The sequence below is a fragment of the Eutrigla gurnardus genome, assembly GCF_963514095.1.
Source record: "Eutrigla gurnardus genome assembly, chromosome: 6".
NCBI lineage: Eukaryota > Metazoa > Chordata > Actinopteri > Perciformes > Triglidae > Eutrigla > Eutrigla gurnardus.
Window position 1 is genome coordinate 30,388,454 of NC_139920.1, and position 27,864 is coordinate 30,416,317.

At 45.3% G+C, this 27,864-nt stretch overlaps 1 protein-coding gene across 1 annotated transcript; it reads right to left on the reverse strand.

Moving 5' to 3' along the window:
- Nucleotides 1-196: 196 nt before the first annotated feature.
- fgf22 (fibroblast growth factor 22) lies at nt 197-25,602 on the reverse strand. The gene is made up of 3 exons (XM_084010849.1): nt 24,432-25,602; nt 3,742-3,845; nt 197-2,037 (listed from the first exon to the last, which is right to left on the reverse strand). The coding sequence occupies exons 1-3, from the start codon at nt 24,793-24,795 to the stop codon at nt 1,843-1,845; spliced, it is 663 nt and encodes a 220-aa protein (XP_083866975.1). The 5' UTR covers nt 24,796-25,602; the 3' UTR covers nt 197-1,842.
- Between the last annotated feature and the right edge of the window lie 2,262 nt (nt 25,603-27,864).

Genomic DNA, 27,864 nt, shown 5'->3' on the forward strand with positions numbered 1-27,864 from the left:
GTGGCGTTTCTTCATGATTACCACGAGGGGGGGGGGATTAGGTCGGGGAGCTCTGATGGAGATGTTCCAACACTTAACGATCAGTGCCACGCATGAGACCGGATCAAAGTGCCATTTTCTTCTGGAGACGTGATTTACAAAAGGCTTGCTACTGTAGCAGAAGGGAGTGAGCCGTGACTCATGATTTATCCACATTTTTTATTGAAGTTTTCCAAACTCAGCATGGACCAAGGCACTCAAATGATTTTGCTTTGCTGAAATGAATCTAAAGACTGTTTGTTCTGAGACTGGCCTTATATACAAACCTACTATTACTGGCCTAGAGCTGACAGCTGTTTATGATACGTGGATCACACATGTACCGATATCCAGTAGTAATACCATATAAAATGAGCCGGATATGGACTTGATTACTTTTTTTTCCCTTCTTTTTTTTATCAGTATGACTACAATCCAACACAAAAAGTAGACAATAACATTAAACATCAACTTCAAATAGTTAAAGAGTACAAAATGTTTTAAATATATTAAGTGTTCTATTAGCAACGGCCTTGTTGTCGAGAAAATGTTAGCAAGACTTAACAGAGAGGCAGAATGTAATAACCATTTACTACTGTGTATACAAAATTAATGAAGTTGCTGCTATGTGACATCTGCTTTGCCTATGGCTGTTACAATAATGCATTAAATGACAAAATGTATATTATTATTTCACGACTGACCTAAGGACCATCAGACTAGATGAGACTCGATGCATGTTTTTTTCTCGGATACTGATTCCTACTCTACTAGCTGTGGGTTGTTGAATGGGAGAAGCAGTCGGACAGAAGCATGCACAAACATATAAAGGTCATCTCAGAATATCCAGCATGTTATCCCAGTAGTTAGCTCCGTGTTCTTGTCGTACGTAGGCATAGAACAGAGGTTTTTCCTCTCGTCTGTGCAGTTCAGGTGCAGATCAATGTCTCTTATCCAGTAGTGTCGGTACAGTATTTCCCAAGCAACAGTCGAGATGTGAGGTTTGAAGCAGGGCAATAGCCAGGATTTTGGAAATACAGAGTGCAAAGTCCATTTTGGCTCTTTTACTCTTACGCAGATTCTATGAAGGCAGAATACTATTCAAGCCCTCACCGCTTTACTCCACATAAATTAAATTCTGGTGGACGAATACCAATTTTTCTATTCTTAAATTCAGTTTTTCTGTTTGTTTGTACGTTTGCCTCACAAAAAATAGCACACGTTAAAACCTTTCCACTATAACGATTCATATGTAAACTGCTTATTATAATAACCCATGTAGTATGTACACATGAACATATTATGTTTTCTTTTAATGTTATAGATTTCACACGTGAGACACCCAAAAATCCATACGGGAAATGTTCATTTTTCATTTTTTGACTGGTAGCTTTTTCAAAGTTGCTTCTTCTTTGTTTTCATAGTGATATTTAAAATAAAAATATATTTGTTTTACCGTACCAGATGCTTCCAACTCTTTAGCTGAGCATCTTAAATAGCCTCGCTGTCCCTTTTCAGTCCTCTTCAGGTCACTCAAACACCGCTTTACATGCACAGACTCTAGACACAGACAGATACTGTAGCCAGACAGATGCCTGGAGATAGTATAATTCTACTGTGTATTTACCGTATTACTGAACATCATTAGAGAAAATAACTTAAAAGTACATATTATACTAACTACAAATGTTACAACCCTCAACAAATGTACATTTATGTGACAGGAGGATGGAGTAATAAAAATAAAGACGTCACGGCTAGATCAGCGCTAGTGAGGAGGCAGGTGAGCCAGCCAGTTGCCGGGCAGAGTTCAGGCTGGGGCGGCTAGGAGGGCAGCATGGGCAGGAAATGGGTGGACGGGTGTCTCCGTCGAGCCTTGTGACCTCGCCGTGGCTTCCCCCGCCCATTCAGGGAAACAAACATCTGCCTGCCGCCGTGTTTCCAACGCAGAGAGGCGTATGTGTTGTAGCCGTTCTCCTCGATGCGCTCCTTGAACTTGCAGCTCGGGTTGTACTTCACCTGGTCAGGGAGGAAGACAGACGGGTTAAAGGTCATTCCTGCTGCAGCCTTCCAAAGACGTGCACAAAGCTTAATGTGTGCTGCTGCAGTCGTCTTTTGCAAGTTTAAAGCTGTTTTTTCTTGTTTGAGGCCACAATGGAAGTGCTTAGTCTCACATTAAAGGGTTGGTGGAATTTTGTTTCAAACTTAAAACCCAAAGCAACATGTCCTTCCAGAAACAATGTTCTGGTTAGTCGCAGTAATCTGCAGGCCCAAGAGTTAAGTTTTCATTGGGAGCCGTCACTGAAAACTGATCACTGACTGAACCTGATCACAATGAAGTCTGCGAAATATCCTGAGCACCTGGGACATTGTTACTGGAATCAAATGATGCTATTGAATGTCATTTTTAATGGTTTCAGTTGCAGAGACAACACAAAAGCCCATAATACCACACATGGAACCAAAACGTTTTTAAATTGCAAATACTTTGGAGTAACAGAACCCATAATGTACTCAAAATAATAACAATGAACTAAGTTGTAACTAAAACACACCTTTAATCATTGTGTCTCTATTCAAGTTAAAGGAACACTGTAGGATTAAGGGTGATTTTTTTTTTGTGGGGCAGAAATGGAATATAATAGTAGAATGTGTGTAATGACCTGAAACTAAGAATCTTTGTAATTGTGTGAATTTAGAATGAGCCATTTATTTCTACACAGGGAGCGGGGTCCTCTTCAGAGTCCTCATATGTTACACCGTCATGTTTCTACAGTAACCCAGAACAGACAAACCAAAAAACTGGTTTGAGAACATTTTAATGTTATCTGAGGGCCACCGTAGTTCTCTGACACGCTTGGAAAGGGAGGGGTGAGCAGAGGGGTATATATCCTCATCACTAGATGCCACTAAGTCCTTCACACTGCTCCTTTAAGAGCTTTGTCTACAGGTATATAGATCTGAAGGTAATCCAACAGTCAGCAAAGCCACTTTTTGGGTGGTTACTGCTTCTTATCATATCTCTTCAAAGTCTTGAAAGCTATCGCAGCGACAAGAGATCCCGTTTGGGGATGGTTTGCGTGCTGCCGTGATGAGCCTGATGTGATAGCATCAGGACAGTGTGAGCCTAGCGTGATCCACCTGCCTGTTTGTTATTATGGGAGCTTTCAGATCTGTTTATCTCTTATTTACTGTGTTAGCTTGTTGAAGGCACTTTTCTTATCACTGCCGCCGACTGATTGCGTGTGCCTGATTTCTCCCTTTTCCAAGATGTAAATACATGAGCTAGACACCACACACACCTCCTGTCTGATGTGTAGCTGCTTTAACAAAGAGAGGTGATTACTTTTGAAAGCTTGCTGTGTGAAACAACAATTGGCAGATGGCACGCAAAGACTTTTAAAGGAGCCCAGCTGGCTCTTTGTCACTGCTGGTCGGGTGTCTTTTCTCTGCTATTTATTTTGACAGTGGAACAAGCCAACTCAAGCTGCAGGTATCCTCAGCCGTGGCCCAGGTGTACAGCCATGATTGATTGGAACACTCCGACCTTTCTCTGGACTTTCCAGCAGAGGATTCCCTTCGCTACAGTCAGAATCCAACATGTTTGGATAGGCACTCATTTGGGACCCCTATACATATATATACCTCCCCTCACCACCTCCTCCCCCTCCCAGCCCTCCCAGCTTGACCTGCAGAAACAAAGTTGCCAGGTTGTATACGCACCGATCCAAAGAGCGTGCCTTTCTTGGACATAGCTAAGTACAGCCCGGTGCTGACAGATTTGATGGCAACAACTCCCACACTGACAGATCGGATTTCCATCAGGCCTGAAAATAAAAAGAGGGAACAAGAGTCTGGGTTAGAAACATCTAGCTTTGGGAGTTTCCCCATCAAAGCTACTCTATCATTAGCGATTAGGATACCAGACAGCCATATGCTTTGGGGGGCCCAAGACCAGAGAAAAAGAAACACACACACATGAACATGCACAATGGCCCGAAAGAGCTCCCTTTGTGAGCAGACCAGTGGAGCATGGAGCACGTTTGAACAATAGATACAGATTTCTTCATATCAAAAAGGTGGGAAATGATTAGTATTTTGTCATAGAAGCTTAATTGAACAACTTTATCATTGCACCCCAGTCTCACAATACATCCTGACCGACCTTAACACATTCTCCCTCACCGCTTGCATCCATTCAAGCCTCCTGACTCCAGATGTGACACTCCATCCTGATGCTACCCAGCGTTGTTTACCGAGGGACACAAAACCCCGTCTGCTGGCCACTTAGGCAGCCTCTCCAACTCACTTCACCCCATGAAAAACGCTGGCAAGCTTGTGGGCTAATTGTTTCCTCTGGGCACTGATTGCAAACAAGTCCCATGTGGCACACTCTTGATCTGGTTTTTGTCTGCATACAAAAATAAATACACACCCATTGTCATGGCTACGACGGTAAGATGTTTTGGAGATGACCTGAAGGCGTACCACAGGGTTCTGAATAGTAGCTAATTGCTGGAGATGAAGCTCTCTTTTGGATGATATATTTTTTCCCTGGCTTTGTTCGCCCACTTACACCTTCAAAAGTGCCCTGATGTTGCCTGCTATCTGATCAGAACACAAAATCATCGTTTTACACCCCTGAAAGCCAAGTCCCTGCAGGGAAACCCTGTAGTGTTGCTGCTCAAAGGCAAGGCGCTGCGGGATATTTATGAAAATGGGTTGTTGGCTTTGGATGGGTGCTGTAAACATAGCACCAGATCAAGGTGCTGAAGGACAGAGTGACCCAGAGTTGGTAGGAAAGGAAGGAGTCGTAAAAGCAGCAGTGGGCCACTGGCCACCCAACTGACCAACCCCCAGCTGCTTCGGTACAACCGCAAGTCTTCCAAGAGTTCCTGAGCCGTCTCGCTGGTTAAATCCATCCAGCAATGAAAAATAAATGCTCACACAAGAAGTTTGGCAGGTGCTTCTCCACCTGCACTGCAGTTTTTCTGCCTACTGATTCGTGTAAATCCAGATTTTGTTTGGAAAGAACAGCAAAGCTCAACTTGGCGCCAAGGCTGGACTTAATATGTTTTTGGATTAAATAATGAGTTTTATATTTGTGTTAGAACAGGTTTGAAAGGGTATGTTCACTTTTTTTCAAGTCTATCTTCATACAGTCCTCAAAATGAAACAATAAAATACCTTTTTGCCGACGCCCTTTAGAACAAAACACAAGCCATGTTTCCATTCAGTTGTCAATCAAATTTTAAGCAAACTTTTGAAATGACGCACAAAAGAAATGTGAATTAGTCCCGTTTCCATCAACTGGTTCACAAATCTGAATTCTGTTTGGCCATATAACTTTTTAAACTTTTTTAAAAAGTTTTAATTGTTCTTTGTTTTATTTATGAGCATTTGCATATTATAGGAAAATTTGAGAAGACGTGAGTTTATGTTTGCAACAACAGAATTGATTCCTTAATCCATTTAGTGTATCGACAAAGGTAAAAACCACACAATTGAGCAAGTCTACTTTTTTTCAGTTTTATTTAATTCGTCTCCATATAAACATTGAAACAGCAAAAAAATGCACTTAAAATATGTGAATGGAAACATAGCTATAGAAGGATTTCCTTACACCCCTATTGTCAGGATGACATAATTTCTCTGTGCCTGCCATAACTGTCTAATCTCTGTTTTATGATGTGATGACGCGATGGTTAATGTTTGGTTTGGTTTGGGCTCAAAAGGACTTTGTTAAGTTGAGGGAAGCATCATGGTTTGGGTTCAAATAAGTACTTTGTTACGGTTACAGAAAGATTGTGGTTTGGGCTAAAATGACTACTTTGCTAATCTTATGGGAGCTTCGTCTTCATGGTTTCAATAATAAACACTTGGTTGAGGTTTGGGAATGATCGTTGTCATACTGTTGAGTGAACGTCCGTCTCCCGTGTTAAAGGCTGATGTTTTGTTGACCCATTCATCCACGCGGACGTTTTCAATGAGCACATCTGAAGGGCTTCCAACTTAAAAACACACATCTGCTGCTCCCCTCACTCTAAACACGCAACTATCTCCAACTCTTTTTTTTCAAGCTCTGAACATCCCCAGTCGTGCTTCCAAAGTGAGGTCATACTTCAGGCACAGACACAAATAAGTACAAAGTGTGAAAAAAAAGAGGAAACGGGGATGAGGAAGGCAAACAAACACAAACTCCTGTTGAGTGTCTTTCTTCTCTGACGGCATCGTGGAAATGAAGCCCTCGCCACAGCTGCAGGGAAGGGAGGGTGCCTCCGCCGAGTCCATCCAGGTACCGGCCCAGCTGCACCCCCATCATTCCTGCATCGCCTCTGATCCTCCGAGGAAACATTAACACTTTGATGGCAGCCTCCTCTTTTACAAGCAGTGTTACAAACACCGGGTGTGCTACGGTGGCACCTGGAGCGTGCAAAGGACTCGTAAGCAATTAGCCCAGGCCCGGCTGGTGATTGGAGCGCTGCAAGGATTTATGGGGGATTAGGCCAGGCCAATGAAAACCGCTGGTGCCTGTAAGTGGTGCCAGCAGTAATTGCCATGATATGCTGGTTTGAGTTCCAGGCACAGGAGGTGTGTTGGAAGGATGTTTGTCACATCTGAGACGTTGCAAAGAGTTGTCTTAGCAGTAAAAGTTTCAAACTAGAAAAAAACAACGTATATCAGTTTAAAATTTGCGGAGGATTCTGGCTATTAGCGATGGCTGACCATTGCACATTTAATATTGTTCATTCTGTCCTCCGGTCTTATAGGTGTCATTTCTTTCATACATGCCGGTGTAGCAGCCAGCGGTCACAAAAGATCTGAAGACATGAAATGGGGATTTCACATTGTCCAGAAGAATCACTTGGGCTCTGGACGCTTGACCACACATTTATAAAGACCAGTTAGATCCATATAACTCACATTCCCCCTTTGAAAAGTCACTCCATTGTGTTCAAAGCCTGAGAAATCAGAGTGAGGTATTTCAAGCTATCAGAGGGTTTTCCTATCTGTTGAAACCCAAAGGTCACTTTACTGGAAGGAACGGCTGTATGAGTTTAGCCTCCGGACTTAAATGTGCTGTAATTAATTAATCTTAAATCTATTCTACAGATTACGTCTTCTTTTTTAGAAGACATCCAGGGATTTGATTTTTGCTACTTCTTGAGTAATTTCAAAAGCAGTTTATTGTGACTCTTAAAAGCAACTTAAATTGAGGTTGAACGAATACACAATCTCTCAATATATCAAATCTTTTTAAGTTCAGTGTAATGTTTAATCCTCTCTTTTAATAAATCCTGTCCGGTGTAAATTGTTAAGAACATGTATCTAGACAAATGGGCAGGAATGTCTAGTTTGCTCTAATAATTTTCATTCCAGAACTGTTAACAATAACACAATTAGAAGGAAGAGAGAGAAACAATGGAGACAAATTAATTCTTTGTCCCCCAGTTGCATTGGAAGCTGAAGGTCACTCCCGCTTCGCGTTCTGCTGAGCAAGTATCAACTGATGGCCCTATTGAGCTCATGAAAAAGGTACTCTTGGCTTCCCACTTTGCAATTGGCAAGATCTCTTAACCTTTGACATGTTTTGGCTGGGACTGTCAATAAGCTCAAGCTGCCATTACAAGCAAATCCTGCACTATACATGTCTAGTCAACTGTGGACTTGCCATTTATTTCTCCTCTATGGGATTTTTAAAAGCATAGAAAAAGTCTTTTACCCAGTCTTTTTTTTTTTTTTTTACTCTTTCTTTTCTTTTCCGTCCCCCATTTTTTGGACGTAAGCCCAACGTCAGATCATTCAAGCCTTTTCTGACTTTGAAAAAAAAGGCAGAAAGGAAAGAGAGAGACACTCTCACGGGGTTCCCTTTTGTCAGACTCATGGTATGGGAGGAGGAGGAGGAGGAGGAGGAGGAGGAGGAGGAGGAGGGAGTACAGGCTGAAGGTGCTGGTTAGAAGATGGGGGGTTTCAGTGGTGGGGGCAAGCGCTCCCAATGGCTGCTGCCCCGAATAAGTCTTTGTTACTCACCTGAGAGGTGAAGAGCTAGACAAGATCTTATTAATGACCGAGCGTTTTCAATGGGGCTCTACAAAGTGTGGCAAAATGCTTCCTTTCATCACAAATTTAAAGCAGAAAAGAGTGAAAGACTTGAGCAAAGAGAGAGTGAGAAAAAGATTTTTTTTTTTATTCCTTTTCCCAGGTCTTTAATTTCTTGGGTTGCCCCCTTGAGCAGCCCTCCATGGCTCAGTGCTCGACCAGAGCGGAGCCTGGGAATCTTGGAGTTCCCGCTGGGCTCCTGCTCTTGATTGACATACCTTTTCAATTATTTCACAGTTTGCTTGCTTTTTAAACGAAGAGGGCCCTGTTGTTTTTTTCCTTCTGCCCTCCTTTTCAAAACACAAGCTTTTCATGTCGGGTCTGGGCTGCCGGGCCTAATGGCTGTGACCAGCACCTTTGATCTGCCATGACCCCCTCGAAGGGTCTGGTCCTGGGCGAAGCAGCCGCCTGTGTGGACCGGCACGGACAAAGGCTGCATCATTCACTATTGCTTTAAACACCTTGAGAGATTAGCATGAGAACGGGCGCTCTAGTGGAGGCCATCACAGGTGGTGTGATATGGAAACTTGGACATTAACCCTCGAATGTACAGTCAAATACCTACCAAAGATTAGGAAGCAATTCTGGAGGGACATTTTAGATTTTCAGCCCCAAAAAACCCAAATATACTTTAGTATCTTCACAGGAATTTGACTCTCATTCATGCCTTTTGTGGGTGATGTTTGTGCATTGACAACCTTCGGTACATACAGTCAACATGTTGCTTTCTGTGTTGTTTGAGCTGAATCGGCAGAATTTCAGAAATGTTTGAGGTCTGTCCCCTCGCTGTCTCTCCACTAAAATCCTCCATCATAGATGCCCTTCGTCTCTTATCTTCCTACAAATATCCTCAGTATGTTTCAGACAAACTGGAAGCATATCTTCTAACCCCTTCCCGATGCTGCCTCTGACCATTTTTGACCTTCACACCCAATTTACACAGCAATCGGCCAGGTGTTTGGAGGTGTAAAAGTAGCTGAGTTTGAAATTCTTTCTTCGAGTGTATTCACACTATTCAAAAATCAGCACATCTGGAGACACGAGTTTCACCGGGCAAGACGTGGATGAAAACCTGTGATCTTAAAAGTAGCCAAAGCACTCAGACAAATGTAGTGGAGTAAAATGTATAAAGCTGCAAGTACAAGTACCGTGAGTAAATATGTATTAAATTCTTCCACCGTGTTCAAACATGTTCTGTCAGAGAGATATCGTTTTCAGAGATGTTACGAGTTTCAGCTGGGTCTGATTTGATGAATTATTTGTGTGACAGCAATACAAATCCGATACAGGCACACGATACACTGATATCTCTGCTGAGCGACGCGGATACTGGCTCAGTGATGACCTCATTGCAGTGAGTGGCTGATATGAAAGCTGATCTACAAGTTGCTGTGGGACACGACAGATCCTTTACAGGAAGTGTTCTGGACTGAAATAGTTTGCAATCTGAATATGAATGTGCGTTCCGCTCTCTTGGAAAGAGGATGTTAATATCTATTGAAGCATGCTTTGCAGTTCAATGGTAGCATTTGCATATTTTATTCAAAGTATAGCAAACTTAATTTATGTTTCAGTGTGAAGGGAGGTTTGTTGTTGGGACTGGGACGAACTGCAGCACCTGTATGTTTGTATGGTTTCAGAGTGTATATGGTCCTTTAAATACATGTCTTTCTCATAGGAGACGGGTCAGGGAGACGGGTCGGGGAGACGGGTCAGCCCCACACAGACTCTCATTAGTTGAAACCAGCAGATAGTCACAACGCACACAAATACACAAACAAAACCCACCCAAACTGAGTTAAAGGCACGAGTAAACATGATCCTCTCCATGAACCATGACTTCAGTGGATGACTGAGAGTCTCTCCTGCTAAAGTAGACTTATCTAGCAAACGTTTCACCCCTCACAGCCCTTGATTAGCAGATGGTGTGGAATTCCCTGAATGGCTGAGGTCGGTTTGAGTTTAAGTGGTTTATGGTAAGTTCTCTGGTAAGTTCTCTAATACAAATCTCAAGTAATTCATTTATGCCGGGCAGGAAAAGCAAATTAAAGTACATTATATTTTCTTCTCCAGTTGCATTGTGCTCATTCCCGCAGCAGTGTGCTCTAGCAGCCCAGCCGCCAGAATAAAACGTTGGCATTGTACTTTTTTGCAAAACACAGATCATTTAATCTTGATGATCGTGAACCAAAAATACATTTCATATCAACATTTCTACATACTTTATATGAATATTATATTGTTTACAGTGCTTTTGGCTTTTTAAAACCTCATAAAATCACATTTTGGGTTAAAATAATGATGTTGCATTTTGAAACATAATCCAGAAGAATATACGTTCCTTGGAAATAGAATCGACGATGCAGTTTTATGGGATTTTATGGCATCAGGTTGCGATTCTCCTCCTGCAGCCAATCAGTGTAAAGGACACCTCTAACTTCACATGTTCTCAACATCAACAGCACTGTTGAACAGAGCCTGGTGTCTGGTCTGCACTGACACATAGGACTGTTTCACCTTTTTAATACAGCTTTTAGGAGCTTTCACATCCATTTAAAACATTCTGTTGAAGGTCAGGGGAAGCTTTTTTTAATGCTCTTCATTATGAGGTTTACTCCTAAAAAGGTTTGACTTCATTATTTTGGTTTGAGGTTGAATGTTTGCTCAGGATTTCCCTTCCATTAATGAAAAAATACACTGTCCATAATGTTTCATACACATAGTGATGAAATGATGACATTTATTTTTGTTTGAACCAGTTTGATGATCAGGCTCAAAATACATATGATGCAATGCCTTTATAGGTTTAATGGACCGACCAGTTCTGGACAGCAATATAACATTTACAGTCTCTTTAAAGAAGCTGTGACTCCCACTCTGAGAGCTCTACTGTTCCAGCAGAGGATCTGTGTGTGTGTGTGTGTGTGTGTGTGTGTGTGTGTGTGTGTGTGTGTGTGTGTGTGTGTGTGTGTGTGTGTGGGTTATGTTTGAGTGTGAGTGGCCCTCTGTTGCACAGCAGCTGTCGTTCTGCAGGCAAACTGTACCTGTCTTTCTCTCCTTCCTCCTGTCTCCCATCTGCCAGTTAGCCTTTCACTGCACATCTGTCCCTCACTTCTGCTCACTTCTGCCACCCCTCCTCTACCTGCCCGGGTAACCCCTCCCTCAATGCCCGGGTCACCCCTCCTCCACCTGCCCGGGTCACCCCTCCCTGCCCGGGTCACCCCTCCTCTCCCTCTCTGCCCGGGTCACCCCTCCTCTCCCTCAATGCCCGGGTCACCCCTCCTCTCCCTCTCTGCCCGGGTCACCCCTCCTCTCCCTGCCCAGGTCACCCCTCCTCTCCCTCAATGCCCGGGTCACCCCTCCTCTCCCTGCCCGGGTCATCCCTCCTCTCCCTCAATGCCCAGGTCACCAATCTTCTACCTGCCCGGGTCACCCCTCCTCTACCTGCCCGGGTCACCCCTCCTCTCCCTGCCCGGGTCACCCAGTCTGCAGTGGCTCTGTGGACATGCATCATACCTGCTCGACCTGTCCTTCCGCCCCAACCTCCTCCCTACGTGAACTTTTTGGCTTTTTATAGACTTCCTTTAGCGGCAGCCCCACATCTCCTTGTTTAGGATTTAGTTGGTGATATAGACCAAAAGGCAATTGCATTACTTTTCTTAGGTACGAGTACGAGAAGTGGATGGGAACAGCAGGAAGCGGCACATTCAAGCCAACATGCCGAGTAATCAGTCTCTCAGATGAGCTCAGACTGTCTGAACAGTGTTTTTCTTGCCCAATTTAACTCTGAATTCCTGGACCGTTCCAGAATCCTTCGAGTAGACTAAAGTTTGATCAAACAAAGTGTAGAAAGTACGTAATTAAAGTAACAGCAAAGGAAATAAGAAACACACTTGAACGTTCACAGGTCTGAACATGTTGTCACTCTGTGTGCATCGTTTAAATACGGCCGTGTTCAACGTCCTCAACCCGTTGAGGAAGAAGGACGCAGGAAAGAGCGCGCTGCATGTGTGCGGTTTTCCGTGCGTAAAGCACATTCCCTTGCATGTGGCCCCGCCCCCTCAAAGAAACGAGGACGATGGATAGAAAGAACAGGAAAAAGGAGAGAAAAGCCTGGCAGTGGGCTGATCTTCCCTGCCCACATATCACTTGCTGTTCCCACATTCCATTAGAATCTCTGGAGGGATGAGAGTCGAGATGAGACTGATGAGATTACTTTTCTCCTGTCTTTTAAATCGCGGCACATGTTTAATGTGTTGTTCAGCAATACTTTTATATTTATCACTATTATTATTATTATCGTCAGCTTTGCTCTGGCAAGTAGGATTTAGTTCAGCCTTTGGCTGCTTTGCTTTAACTGCTGCAGTACTGGGCATATGAATCTCTTCTGTTATTCAATGTACAAATTTCATCCACAAAGAAATCCCGAAGCACAGATTACAAAAAGAAATCTAGAAACAACTTGAAATCAGGAGTTGTGCGCAGGCTGGTCCTCGGCCAGTCCCTCCCTGTCTGCCAGACTGAGCCACTGAGGGAGGTGTAAAGCAGAGACAATCTTCTTCTCTACAAGCCGGGACCAGTTTTTTTTTTTTTTTTTCAGCCATGTGAACAAGCCACATGGTGGTGATCTGCTGAAAGCTGACTCCCAAACTCCCTCGGCCCCAACCCCGGCCGCAAGGGGTGACATTCTCTCACACACAATCCAGAGGCCGGTCCTCTTTCAGGCCTCGCACTCGGCCCTGTTCCCCCCACCCTTTCATACGGTGCTGCTGGGAGAAGTACTCCAGGGATTAGCCCAGCCAGGTCTTTCAAAGGCCATTAGAGCAAATTACAGGTATCCTGTTACCAGTGCGCTGGGACAGGCCAGGTGAGGGGCGCAGAGGCCAGGCGGAGAGCAGGGGTCAGCTTGGGACAAAAAGACAAGGCCACCCTGGGCCCCACTCTATCGGAGTGTCTCCCTGGCTCCACAAACTGGTAGGCCTGCATCTATGAATGGCTCACTTGATGGGACCTCAGAGACATTGTCTCACCACTGTAACTTTAGCCTTTTTTTCTTAGCACCCCTCCACCCACCCCCCACAACTCACTCGCTCTCCCCACCCTGGTTTTCTCGTCTTTTGATTGATGTGGGCATGGCTTTGCCCAGATAAGTGATCACACAAAACGACTGTAAAACATGAGCAAAATTCAATAAAACCCGACACAAGGCTGTGTGATATCGACCGTGGCACCGAGACTATGATCTAAATGCTGCAAACCCTTCTTCATGTCCTGGTTTCACTATCAGCATGCGCCACACAAAAAGCCCTGCCTTGGGCTGAAGATTTAATTTGAATTGCATTAACCATTTCTACTTTAATCCTTAAATTTAAATTGTAATGGCAACCATGCAACCAGTAATGTGTTCTGTCAATGTATCAGAAGGCTGCAGGCATCCTGAGGCCGATGCTGTCGATAACGTTGTGGAGATGGCCATTGGGAGTTCCGTATCCTGCCATTTTCTTTTCTCTAGACAACTCACACTCTCGCCCGCACACACACATGCCTCTTGGCGACTTGTGCCGGCCACACTCACACAAACACACACACACATGCCTCACCCATTCCCAACCGGTGGATGACAATCTAGTGGAGGAGTTGCGGAAGTGTTTCATTAGCCAATTACCGCTGGTAGATAAAGCCCCGCGTTCCCACAGTCCGCAAGGCCGGGGGGTCAAATGTGACCAATTACCCTCCATCCCCTCACAGGACATATTAGTCTGTCTGATATATCCCCAGACAGACTGACCCAATACTCCCAGAATCACCACCCACATCTGGATATATCTGTGCGAGTGTGGAGAAGCAGTTTGTGTGTTTGAACAATTTTACCATTCCAAACCACTGCTTATAAGTGACACTAACAGGCACTTAATGTAAGTGCAAAGTGAATAACCATGGCAAAGCTCAGGTCAAAGATTCCAGCAGTCCTGGGATCGCTTCTACCACACACAGGGTCCCATCAAACAGTGATTAGTGTATCTGCACGTCCCTGTCAGCAGCCACTCCATGGGAGTTAAACCACCGAACATTGACTTCCTTGGACCTGTTCAGCTGGGATTGTCCGTGGTGGAACATCAGTCAGTTCATTATGGACCTCCAGGATGCTGAATCAAAGGGAAAAGACCCTCTGCTGATTAAACCCCAAATTTGCAAGCATGGTGGGGGCAAGCCAGCCAGAAAAGGTAACACTAGAGGAGAACCTGAGGGAGTGTGACTGTGGTGGGGTTGAGGGCTGGCGTAGTGAGGCTGAAGGATGGCAGAGGTGAAAAAGGTTAACGAAGCCCACGGTGTACTCCGCTGTGTCTGTGTGGTACTGAGGGGCCGCAATCTTACCGACCAAGAGGCCTTTTCTTTAATCAAGGAGGGCAAAGTGCCTCCAAATCATGCATCACATCCGTAACAACCGAACAGCGAGCTTTCAAAGGCTTCACAGATAGTTACGAACAGATCTGCCCGCCGAGCGCTTTGTGACTCACGGCTTCTGCAGTTTCCTGCACTTTGGTACTGAGGGGCGGCTGGGACGGCGGGATCCACATTAGACTGAGGTCATTCTCCTGTGCCACTTAATTGCAGTAAGCTGGTGTGTTGCATCTGTGGCTGGTTTGGTTGCCTGTCCGGACTCAGCCAACCTGAGTGGAAACATAATCAGGACCAAACAAAGGCCTTGTTTACAGTTTCCTACCTTCTTCTTCCCTGGTAGTTATGGAAGAGTCAGTTCTAACCGCAGTGGATCTGCTACACTGGAAAATACTTGGACTTTTGGTTTAGATTGAGCTCTGCTTTTTTTCTTTTTTTTTTTACTCGGATCTTGTAGGTGATGATTGCTCAGGCTGGCTGGGCTGATTCCATTGATTTGTCCATGCCGTAATCACAACTGGGAAACATTTCTGTGTTTTTCTGAAAAAGGATGAAAACCAAACATGGAGGCCTCATATGTCCAAAATAATTGTTAATGACTGTGTCAAACGTATTTTAACTGGAAATTATGAAATACTGTGATGCGCATCATCTTTAAAGGTCCACTTCACTGATTGTATGAAGTTAATTTTACTCGTCATAAGGAGTACTACAAACTGTGAAAACAGTTCTATGTCTTCTGTGGTGCAAGATTCCCAAAGTTTGTATAACGTCAATTCATTCATCTTTCCTTGATGCAACTAAAAAAAAAGAATACAGTGTATTTGTTATTAGTTCTGTATTCAACTCTGTCACTCAGTTTGGAGACTCCTGCCAACTATAAGTGCTCAGGTGTGCAATGAGGTTCCAGTGAGTGAACACCAGGATACAGAATATTCTCTGTGGCCTGAGCCTGCCCCATATTTACATTATTAAAATGAGATGGGCATAGAGGGAGGTGACAGAAGGCACAAGAGTGAAATCAGGGCCCTGTCAGAGCTGTCACTTGCTCCACTGGCCAAAGGGCCCTGACCCCAATCCTATCCACTGCAGGGGAGGAGAGGGGGAACTGGAGAAGGCAGGAGAGCGAGTGGGATGGTGATAGGTAGAAAGGGGCAGACGGATACGAAGAAAGGGGATGATAGTGAAAGATATGCGTATGGAAATAAATATATGAGGAGAACTGTGCATGGGGATCAGAACCAGCTTCTACCTGTGCATTAATGAGATGCAACCCGGGTGTTTCACATGAAATTTAATCTTTTCTCTGCCCGTATTATACTGTATTATAAGCACCACCAACAGATGAAACCAGGGGGATGTCATGGATTAATGTTATGTTGGGCTTTCCTCCATGTAGACAACAACAATGTTTCATCCATCACGACTTTTACATGTTGTGAAAGTCCCAGATATGCCAGGTAATCAAACAGCGTCCTGTTTGAGTTCAGAACATCATCCGGAGGTCCAACTTTGTTGAACCAGAGCAGCTAATAACTGTAGCGACAGCAAGAAGAGGCGTCTCTCAGCTCCTTGTGCAGGAGTGTGATGGTGAAACACATCGATCAGAGGAGAAGAGGAGTGAAACAGGACATGCTAGAGATGATACTTGTGTGATGATAGTGTGATCATTTCGGCATCGGCCCTTGCCGACTGAAGTTCCAGAATCTCCAGAATTTCCATTCATCTTGGTGTTAATGACCCCTCTCCTTCTCCCTCAGATGCTAGTTTTCTTCCCGTTACGTGCCAGTTGACTCACTTTGAATTCTCCAAACAATGACAGGCTCTATTCACTCGGACATTACAGACTTTGTGCGAGGGAGCTGGCAGAGTAAAGTCCGTTTCACGTCCGGTCCCAATGCTTTGGACATTTGGGTTCTTACGTACAGCTCCTCAGGAAAACGTCTAGATCAGTTCAGGGTTGCAGCACGTGTGGAAGCGGCCAAATGAAATGTGTAGAATTGTTCAGCAAGAAGGAAGCTGGGTTCAGGACAGAGACCCCAGTGTCCATACAGGACCTGGTGCATGGACTGTCCTACCTCGGCTATGTCACTGCTTTGTGCCACCCTCCGAGTTCTGAAGAGCATCGCCTTCCAGATGGGGAAAAACACAACCGTGTGCACACGAGCTTGCACATGTCAGCGTGAACACACACACACACACATGCGTCTGAATTGAGTGCAAGGTAAGGTCTGGTTCATATTAGCCATTAGGGAGAGGAAACTCGCATCTTTTTCAGTTTAGGGTCCACTTCATGCTCCTGCAATGGCACAAGCATAAACACAGGCACATGCTCTCTAAAACGTACACACACAGTCAAGCCGAGCCCTGACACGATACTCACATCCTGCTCGTGTTCGTTTAGCCAAATGGCCTCAGAGATAAAAAGCAGGTATGGCTGGATGTGTGTAATGCAGCTTCAGAGAAGACGCTTTATGGTCTCAACCTGTTGGTATGCACAGACCGGCATCGGATTCGCCGCTTTTAGCCTTCCACATTTGCATCAATTACCCCACTCTCAGGAAATGTATTTCCAACGTGGTTATTCAGTCCAGACGGACCTCTCTGTTTCAATCTTCAAGTCTTCCAGCCTCACAGGGCAGCTGAGATGACTGTAGAGTCACAGAAACACATACGTGATGCTAAGAATGTGGGATCCTCACAGGCTTTCTGGTGCTCGCTGTCTTAGTTGCTGTGCGTCTGATCAGTTATGTCATTTCCAGTCATGATCCTCAGTGTGATGCAGCACCATTTCTCCACAGAGGTGTCATTATTAAACAGATTTCCAGTCTATTACACACTGCCAGGTGTCGTAAACTAGATTTTTTATGACTTGCTTTTCCTGACAGCAAGTCAATATTTAACTACACAGATTGATGGGCAGGTTGCGGTTGCTCTGTTTGCGTGTGCGAGTTGTTTGTGGCTGAGATGAAAGTCCATTTAAAGTCTCCCATGTGCTCGTTTAAAGCTCCACGGAAAAAAGGGCGTGGACGCCCATATTTACCTGAATGTCACCGATGAGAAAGAAGCGCCTGATTTCACGGCTTCTTATTGCTTCCTTTATGATCTGTACCAAATCCTACAGGGAGGGATATCTGTCTTCGGGGCAACAGGTGCATTACATTCCTGCTATTATTGCTTCCTCGTCACGGCTCCTTGTGATTTTAGGTTAACTTTGAACACCTTTAAACTCCTGTAGCTTCAGCCAGTCGGCCGTAGCTGTATTTGGGGATGCCAAGTTGTTTTTTCCCCCTCTGACTACCAGGGGTTCTCTTGCAGCTTCTTTATTCCTGGGCCAGTGGTTAAAGGCCTTCCAAGACATGAAGTCTGGCTCAGTTCAGTCGGGAGGTGAGAGGCTTGATTGGAAGGGTCAAAACAAAACCATTAATCTGTCTTGGTCTATCTGAGGCTGAGGCAAGACCTGTCTCCCCTGACTCAATGAGCTGATTACGTCAGAGTGTGTGTGTGTGTGTGTGTGTGTGTGTGTGTGAGTGTGTGTGTGTGTGTAGGGTCCGAGATGCGAGTGGCTGTTGCTCCTTGGTGAGACTTCAAACATGTGGTGCTGCATGAGTAACACTAGCTGGCCCGACCGTTCCCATCTGAACTAATTAATACTCATTTTACAATCTTAAAAATAAAAAACACAGTAATAACAGTGCTGATGTGTTCTCATTGAGGAAAAGGCCAAACTCTTAACCCCCGTTTTATAAACTGGCTGTGACCACGTCCAGTGTTGCAGCATAGCGTAATTAATTTTTGCTCATTACAGTGATGTAATGAGCACCTAAATCATTGAGGGAGTCGTTTTTGGACGCTAACAGATCATTCTGCTTTTGGGAGAGTAAAGTCGGAAAATTACTATGATGGGTTTTTTTTTTTTTGCCCAGAGAACATGTAAAAATTTGAACCTCAATTTGCTCTATTACATTCTTGAATAATTTTCCGATGTTCACACTCACACCGTCAAGTATTCAGAAATGGATATACTTGAACCATGTATTCAGAGTCATTCACCGTTTTTAAAGGAGCTTTTCAGAACATCAGTGCAAACACCTTTTATCAATGGCCCCAAGATCCAAGGAGCTGGTTACCGGCTCAGTGGAGTCTCCTCTTTTGTGTTGCCTTCACACCCACAGGATGTCCAGAGCTGTGGGACGCTATAAAGGAATTGGCTGCCGGAGCCAAAGTCAGACTCTATAAACCTGCTGATGAACCCAGTAAATCCCAGAGAGGAGCCGGAGCCAGACTGCTAAACGTTGTTAGCTACTAATTGCTACATTTCTAGAGCCCATTCATGATATCAAACCCTGGTGGCAGAAACCAGGGATCCTCAGCTAATTAGGGTGACACTGACACTCTTGTCCTGCAATGTTCCCAGGACAGTCATTGTGTGTGTGTGTGTGTGTGTGTGTGTTTAGCTTTCGGCCTCTTTAACACGAGGAAACAGCTGGCAAAGGGTTGCATTTTCATTTGTCTCCCACAAGCTGAGGCCATGCACTGTCCTTGTTGAACGGATAATAAATGCGTGAGGATTTCGTGGGATTTTACCCTCCTGTTGGCATCCGAAATGTCCACGAATCCCGCTGTCAGTTGAGACGACCCAGAGGAAACCTTACATAATGCTTAATGAGCAACGGGAAACGCTCCAGCACTCCTCTAGCCTTTAATTTCCACCTCAATACTGAGCAGAGCACGCCCCAGCCCCTTCTCCGAGCCTCATTAACATGTGTATTCTCCCGATTCAAAACACCAAAGCGCTTCCTTCGGCCAGGTGCTTCCCTCTTTTGCCCCTCCAGCCCCGGTGCTGTTGATCCAGTCACACATCCCCGTCTGAGCGCCGCAAGAATTAATGGTGAGTCATGGTAAGGATGTAGAATGGCAGGGACAGAACAAACGCTCTTACACCTTTAAAATGGCAGACAGCGTGGAACAGACATTTTGTAATGTCTGTCCCTTCTGGCATGTGTATGCTATTGTCCCGACATCGCAGGCTCCATAAAGCATGAGCTCAATAGTCTTTCATTCTGACTGTCAAAGGTATATGGCTTTGCATGCATATATAATCTCTGATTAAAATCATCGTAAAGGCCTGATGAATGGGACTAATGGGAGATTAATGCCCTTCATGCATCTTTTCTTACAAAAAGTCTTTGTCTTCGATTTGCAGCGCTTTGATTGATAAAAACAGCATACAGTTTGGTTACACAGCGGTGATTCAAGAGGGATTTAAATACTCTGCGTTTGATTGGACGGCTGAAAACGTGATGCGTTGCTACATAGGACTGCAGATTAATTGATGGATGTCATGATCCATCAACATGTTGCTTCTAGCTGACATAAGCACTTGGCATATTTTGTTTTACATGAAGAAAATATTATTCGATTTGAATGTAAAATATTTATTATAAACATGCACAATATAACGGGATACTTTGTTAAAGTGTCTTCCACCTTAGTGTGTTACAATGGAGAGTACTTCACAAGAGCTGCAGAGTACTTTACTGTGTATGACTGTTCACGAGTGGTACATCACGATAGTATTTCCTGAGTATGAGGTATGACTGAACTCAGTTGACCCAAATATGAAATCCACGTAGTTGAACTCTTCCTCGCGCTCATCTTTCTTCTGCTACCGTACGTGCAGAGACAAATGCTCATCACCGTTTACCCAGTCAAGCCTTTTGAGGTGCATTTCGTCACCCGTCTGCTGTACTCGTCCTGTCTTTTCCCATTCCTCAGCCCAAGTCAGTCTCTCCTTGGCGAGTGACAGTTTCCCCTGTCTAAAACAAGTTTGAATAATTTCCACAACATATTTCAGTAGGGTGGAAGATTTTCTTCCCATGGGTCCCATCCAAGTCAAATACACTCATGAACTCGGAAAACTCTCACATCAAACAGCACTTGCACACCAAGGGAAATGTGGTAAACACAACACACCCTGGCTGTGAGGGACGCATGTAGAGGCCGAGCGGCGCTCGTCTGGCAGCGCTGCCTTCTGTGATTATAGTGTGCGTGGTGAGGTGACCTTATTTCCTCAGGGTGAACGGGCTGTCACTACCTGGAGGCTACGCAAACCTTTGATCGCTTCAGCCACACACACACCTACAACTTAACAATTCATCCTTTAAAATGAGATGAAACATGAAATTAAATATATGCTGTATGGCATGCCAAAGAAAAGAAAAAACAACTGAACATGCTTGAAATGAAAGCCATTAAATTCCAATTAGCTTCCATGTATTAAGTGAATTTGATGTTTAGTGGCTGTTTCCCCCCTGATCTCCTCTCTGTACTCCTTATACTCTGTTTAGCTGTAGGATTTGCTGTTGCAATTGATCATGAAACGGTTGCCGGGCGTGCCCGCACAGCTGTTGTGCTTTAGCACTGTCTAATTAGCAGGCTATGACCGTTGACCCAGGACAGGATATGATGCGTACCTGCCTCTGGAGCTTTTGTAAACACTTGGGTGTGTTTTTCCCCTCGATCATTTTCTGCTTCTCCATTGGTCAAAAGAAAAACATGTGGAGGCCCTCCCCTTCGGTCCCTCAAAGTTCTGTACATTGTCTCTTCTTGGTGGCATTTTCAGCAGGCTATTTTTAGAAGCTCCATGGTAGTGACATGTTTGGGAAGGTGGATCTATATTTAGAGCAACGCTGCAGTCAGATAATAGTTGGGTTGCACCTCTTGTCTGATTTCTATCTGTCTGGTTTGATTAACAAACACGTTGAAGGGCATAAAACGCGCTTGATTGTGAAACCAAACTTCAGGAATGGATATCGTAGTGTTTGTGAGTGTTGAAGTTTGTGTTTCCACATGCGTGCTCACCATGCTTTTCTCAGAACACTTCAGATGGAATTGATACGTGTGGATGAAAGTTTTGACTTTCATCACGCAGGGCATTTCATCTCTCATCTGCCCTTTCGTAACATCTAAGGGGGCATTTTAATGACAGCTTTTTTTGCGTGTCATACGAGTAGCTAATTCCCGACCAACCTTTTTCTCTCTATCTCCCTTCAACCCGGTCCAGCTCTCTCATCTCTCCACGTCACTCCTGCTTCCCTCAGCTGTTCCATGCCACATGCTCCGCTGGGATTCATACAATATTTTCCAACCTCAATTAGCAGAGAGCCTGTTGACTAATTCTCAACTGTTTTTGCACCTGAGAGGGAGTTGGGAGTTGGGGCTGGAAAAACTGAGTGGGGTGGAGGTGAGGGCCGGGGCCTGGGTGTAGCAGGCAGAGCTGTTGGGGCGAAATAGCTGTGTCGACAAGAGTGTAAGGGCAACACAGAGGACAGAGGAGGGGTCGGCCAGACTGCCGGCTTCAGCGCTCACGGAGGCTGCAGGCCGGCTCGGGACTCAGCTGTTGTTGGTCACTGTCACTGAAAACAATGGACAAATGTAGAAATCATAATACAGGCCAAAACATTCCCGTGCCTCTCACACTGCATGTTTCTCTTTGTGTTGTTCATCATATAGAACAGGGCTTCTCAGCATTTTGGGGAAATTCAGGGTCTCTTTTGATTGATTAGTGGTCCACGTTGGCAAATAAACGGGTAAAAATCTGACTCAAATAATATGCTTCTTATCCTCACGCATCACTGCCTGCCTTTATGAATCCAAATGTATTGCATTCAGGCTTCATATTTCCTCAGCACTTGCTTTGGAGCGTTTACTGGCACAGGGTCGTCTCCGACATCACCGTTTCATTATGAAAATAGATCCAATTTATGTCACTGCATCCGAGGGGCTTGGTAGATAGCCAACAGTGATGATGTGTTTCGGTGATATTGAAACGTAACCGCTCGTTGAAATTCTGCTTTGTTTTTAATTAAAACAAATTTACTGGGGACATTTAGATATAAAATAACTATATTTATAAATGACCAAAAATATATATTTTTATCAAATTTAATCTGAGCATTTGGTAGTACCTCCGCAGCCATCTAGATGGCGCTTTGAGGGATCGCCACTGGGATCAATGCCTGAGATTAACTTAGATAGAACAAGATATATCAAGAGTATCAATACAATCCTAAAAAAGAAATCTCCTATTTCCTGTGTGAGACTTATGCCGATGATGCACTGTAGTATCTGCGTTTCATTAAATATGCACAGCTTCCAGCTTGTCCGCTCTGATCTATAGTGTGGCCACCATCGGTGTGAACAAAGTGTCTGGGTCAGGAGGCTTTGAGTCTGATTGAACGCCTCCTTATGCGATGGCAGTAATGGTAGCCTCGTGTAGAAAATAGCGAGACTTCAAAACGGCCTTAAACCAGATCTGCCCCCATTGTGAGGCGCGACCACAGACCGACCACAAAAGTGTACATGAGCGCTGGTTTGGCGCTGCGCTCGGCTCAGGGGTGCAGGCACACAGCCTCGCTCCGTGTGAGCGCAGATAGAATCGTTCTTTCCACCAAAGGAAATGAGAGGATGATGGCTAAAGTGTATGAGGACATTATTTTTAAGGGGACTGCTCTTTTTCACGGAGAGCTACTGCAACCACCTGAGGATTAATAATGACATGAGTATGGCAAGAAAAAGCACAAATTTCACAACCCTAAGCCCTGAACTTCTGCTGCCTTCCAAGTGTCTGAACATTTGTTTCAATTCAAACTGCCTCATGTTGCCAAAAATCGGTATTGCTACCTCTCTTCCAGTGGGACCTCTGAAGTGTCAAATTCGAGTAACGTTGGGAGTAATATTTTATTATTGTAGCTGACAACTACCACTAATATGAGAGAATAATGTCCCGACTCGGAGAAGCCCACGGGTCCAAATTTAACACCGTAATAATTCATCTCAACTTGAATTTCGACCAGCGTGTGTGGTTTTTAAAGATTCTGCCAGGTGACTAATCCCGACAGGTTAACAAATGTCATCCAGTCTGCATGTTGGAGCTTATTGAAACAGTGGCAGCAGACTGGCTGGCCTGTTAGCTGGACGCGGCAGCTGCTCCAGCCCCCAGTAGCCGTATGGAAAAACTCTGACTCACCCACTTGTATAAAAAGGCATTAACGACCAAATGCATAAATATTACAGTCAAAGGCATAAACGTCTCTAAGGGCTACCCAGTCAGTCAGTCAGCCAGTGACTAATGGAGAGGGAGGTCAGCTCATGACCAGAGTCGGCTCATCTGACCTGGTCAAGCATCTGAAAGGCGCCTATTGATGGACGCGCTGAAGAGGTTCGGCTGCTGTGTGAGCCGCCTCTTCTCAGGTGTCGCCGAGGCACCGATTAGGCAGAATAACCTATCTGGGTCTATCTGGAGCTGCATGGTTGCATGCTGAATACCTCACATTAGGAAGTCTGAGAAGGTGCTAAGAGGCATGATTGTGTGGGAGGGAGAGTCACAGAATCTCTAAGCGGTGAATTACTCAGTAAAGAAATCCAAACACACTTTAAAACTGACCCCAAATAGCGGTCTCATGTGTGACAAATAAACGTGTGAATCCTGGTTTGCGTTTGCCGTAGAAGTATGTTTCCGTTTACACCTGCTACTTACAATCGATGCACTTTTCGTCACAGTTTTGACAAGTTAATCCCTCAGGGAGACTGAAGCTTTTTTTCTTTTTTTTCCCGAGCCCAGTTTGCATCGCCAACTGATGCTCAATGTCTCTCCTCAAGTCAGCGTTCTTGTCCCGTGAGGGGTCTAAATCCACACTCGGGTATTCCCTTCTTACCTAGCAACATGCCTCACATGCTCTAAACACAACGCAAATAGAAACCGTAGGAGATCCCAATGCTCTGTTAGAAAGGTGAACAGATAAGAAAGTCCATAAAAGCCATAAAAAATCAAAGCGAGGACGTCACCGTGCATCGGGTCCTCCCTGTGACGCTCAACACACATTGGAGACACAGAATTTAGATGCACTTACTGTCTGCGTAGTTCTTCCGCCGAGTGCCGTCCACCTTGCCTGTCTTGTCAATGCAGAGGAAGAACTTGTTGGCGGAGTAAAGCCGCCGTAGTCGGACGTCGCCCTCGAGGTGATTGTAACTGCGAGTGTGCCTTTCCAACGTCCACGAACAGTTGACGCCGCTCGCCAGCACCTGAAGGGGTTCATGTCCAACCCCGGGAGGACAGGCCCCCGTTGCGGTGCCGGCCGTGACCAGGAGGAGGGTGAAGCATGCCAGGCAAAGGGAGGCTGTGCTGGGTCGGGGGAGAGGTGGCCCGGCGGCGGCGGCTGTGCCGAGGGCAGGTTCAGGATGGAGATGGGCTACGGACGGCGTCCATCTGCACATGGTGGGTCAGACTCCCAAGGTGCACCTTGTGCAAGCTGCAGGCATGCTGATGATGGGGAGATGTCCCAGTGGAGGGATGGCAAGAGGGTGGGAGTCCTGAGGAGAGAAGGGAGGCACTCACGGATCCTCTGGATGTCACAGATGACCAATCTCCACGTCGGGCTGACAGCAGGCCTTCCTACAGCAACGAGCTTGCCAAAGTTTCTCCGGTTGTCATCTTCAGTCTCGTTTCCGATGCAGTCTGTCCGATCCTTTTCACGAGGCGCTGTAACTTTAGGAATCCACCTTTTTAAAAGTTCCTCTCAATGTCGCTCCTTGTTTCTCTGCTCCTTGGACTGAGGTCTTCTCTCCCGTAGCACAGATCAAGTAAAGTCCTGGGCGGTTTGAGGATGCGCATGTGTGCGTGTTTGTGTGTGTGTGTGTGTGTGTCTATGGATATGTGTGTGTGATTAAGTGTGTCTGTGTGTGCACCTTGCGATGCTCTACTCTTTCCAGCTGAATGGGAACAAGGTGCCTGTCTGAGCTGCTGACCCGTGGCTGAGAGGGAGTTGAATGAGGGTTGGTGACTGTGTGTGTGTGTGTGTGTGTGTGTTTGTGTGTGTGTGTGTGTGTGTTTGTGTGTGTGTCTGCGCGAGTGTGTGATACTGAGAGAAAGAGAGAGGGAGTGAGCGAGTATGGGAGGGAGAGAGCCGGCGTGCGTTTGCAACAGAGAGAGAGAGAGAGAGAGAGAGAGAGGCTGTGTGTGTGTGTGTGTGTGTGTGTGTGGTGAGTGAGCAGCAGTCAGCGTGTGTGTGTGTGTGTGTGTGTGTGTGTGTGTGTGTGTGTGTGTGTGTCTGCTAGCACGGGGCAGCGAAGCAGTAAGTAAACGGCCTCACGCTCTGCTGTGCAGTCAGTCAGTCAGCCCTCTTCTGTGGAGGCACCGCCTGAGTCGTCCTGAATTTTATCCTGGGCAGGGCCGGCATCGAGGGGGTTGAAAGAGAGAGGGGGGTGGGGCCACCGCACTCATTCATAACCATTTCAAACAAACGAGCAAGGCTGCATCAACCACTATCTATTCTACTCTCAGGGAAACACTCTTTATTCTTGGAGAATCTTTTGCTTTTCACCTGAGGATTTTAACATTTTCTTCCATTGTTGTTGTTGTTTTGTGGTCATGGTCACCTGGAAAGACTTCCATCCCATCTCCTGTCACATGACCTCGGCTGTGTCCTCCTGGCGTGAACGGCGGCGAAGCGTTTTGCAACGCGGGCCCATCGGCTCCATTACTGTCCACTGAACCAGCAAGGAGTCCGTTTCTTGACACCTCCACTCTCTTTTCTTCTCTCTCGCCACATGTGGCAAATTAAAGGAGCCTTTCCTTTTCTTTCTTTTTTTACTGCTCCTGGTTTGAATCATCAAGCAGTCGGAAACCGAGAGCAGGTTGAGGAGTGTCGCCAGAGTTAGTCCAGATGAAGCCTGAGAGACTTTCTGATCACCTGTGTTAATATTTCAATGAAACACCCCCTCTGATCTTTGCCGTTTCATTTGGGAGAGCGGGACGGAAATGAAGAACACCTTTTTTGTGACTTCCCACACTGTCTGTTTTTTACAAGCTGTGTAATGAGCCTGATTAGGACAGGGCAGCCTGTTCCATTTAGTGGGTATAACACTGATTATGCATTAATAACATGTGAAGAAGAGTGAGAAGAAACATGGTTTCCTATCCAACTAGAACTTAACGTTCCATTTTTAGTTAACATGCTTATGTTCTTTGTTGCTGCAAATAATGGGAGAAGATCAATGTCACGGTCCTTCCCATGATGCCGCGGTGCCCAAAAAGACCTTTCCCATAAACGTATTGTTAATGGGGAAGGACACCATTTTTTAGGTAACTCAACTTCCCAGCATGCACACTTGAATGGCTCTTATTTCATGAATAAATGCACTAACAGACGAATCCAGAGTCATTTCCCTTCCTGCATTCATGTGAGAGTGATGCTGCCATTAGGCACCATTAGGCTACACTGTATCCAGTTTTCTTGTTCTCTCCATGGTCTGGCTCTGTCCAAAGGTTACAGTATTTCCAGCCAGTTGACTCCAGTAACGTACTGGTCCTGGCCAAGAAATACTAAACAACACAAAAACATTGAATTTGTTTTTTGCTATTTCCCATTTTTGTGCTAAGCTAACCCAAATGTTTGTTGCTCCAGCTACATATTTACCTGAAAATCTAAACATTTGGATAAAAGTGCTATATATATATGAGGACCATTTAAACCTTCATATACTGCTAATACAACACTGGTGACCTGAAAACAGCAAGAAGAAGAGCTCCTCCAAAGAACGGGATGGGGAATTCGGCACAAACATCCATGAAACGATCGTCCTGGTAACATTTCTGGAGCATTCGCGGACTTAAAATACAACATTTGTTTCTAAGAATTAGCAATGGCCTTCTAGTTCTTGCAGAAGCTCATTAAAGGATGAAAAAAGAAAAGTAAAAACAGATTGAAGAGGTGAGAGAAGACACTGGGGCATGTGGGGCTGCCTAGTAGACCTTTCTAGAAGAGATCCTGTCTCAATCAGCCTGCCGCCCGGAGGCCACACTTGTCCTGCTGGAAGTGTGTGTGAGGAGTGTATGCTCAGAGAGGGTGACCGTCACTTCACACTCTTTAGCTTGTTAACTGCCCCCAGAGACTTGCTGTCCCCATAGCCCCTATTTAAACCTTCCCATCGTAAAAGGAACACCAGTCACCTCTCCGAACTCCCAGCTCCCCCAAGCCATTCCTGTCTACCTGCCTGTGTTCTGCTGCTGCTGCCCGCCGGGCTTCTCATCAAAGCTACTTTCAGCACACATCTATGGGCCCTTCGTAAAAAAAAACCCTCTTTCACCCACAATTAAACCATGCTGCCATGTCTGCTAACTCCGTCTGGCTTATCTGCTTTCTGGTTCTTGTCTTCCCCCTCTTCTCCCTGTCCCTGTCCTCGGGAGTCTCATTTTAATGTCTTAGTGAGGAAAGCGTTTGATGGAGCCCTCGCTAGTTTGAGGGATCAACACAGACCTGAGGTCAGTCAATATGGGGTTGGTTG

Excerpts from the sequence above, each read along its gene's own strand:
- fgf22 (XM_084010849.1), bottom strand. The coding sequence starts at position 24,795 with ATGTGCAGATGGACGCCGTCCGTAGCCCATCTCCATCCTGAACCTGCC. Across the intron at positions 3,846-24,431 it reads GCGGAAGAACTACGCAGACA|GCCTGATGGAAATCCGATCT; the intron begins GTAAGTGCATCT and ends TTTTATTTTCAG. Across the intron at positions 2,038-3,741 it reads AAGGCACGCTCTTTGGATCG|GTGAAGTACAACCCGAGCTG; the intron begins GTGCGTATACAA and ends CTCCCTGACCAG.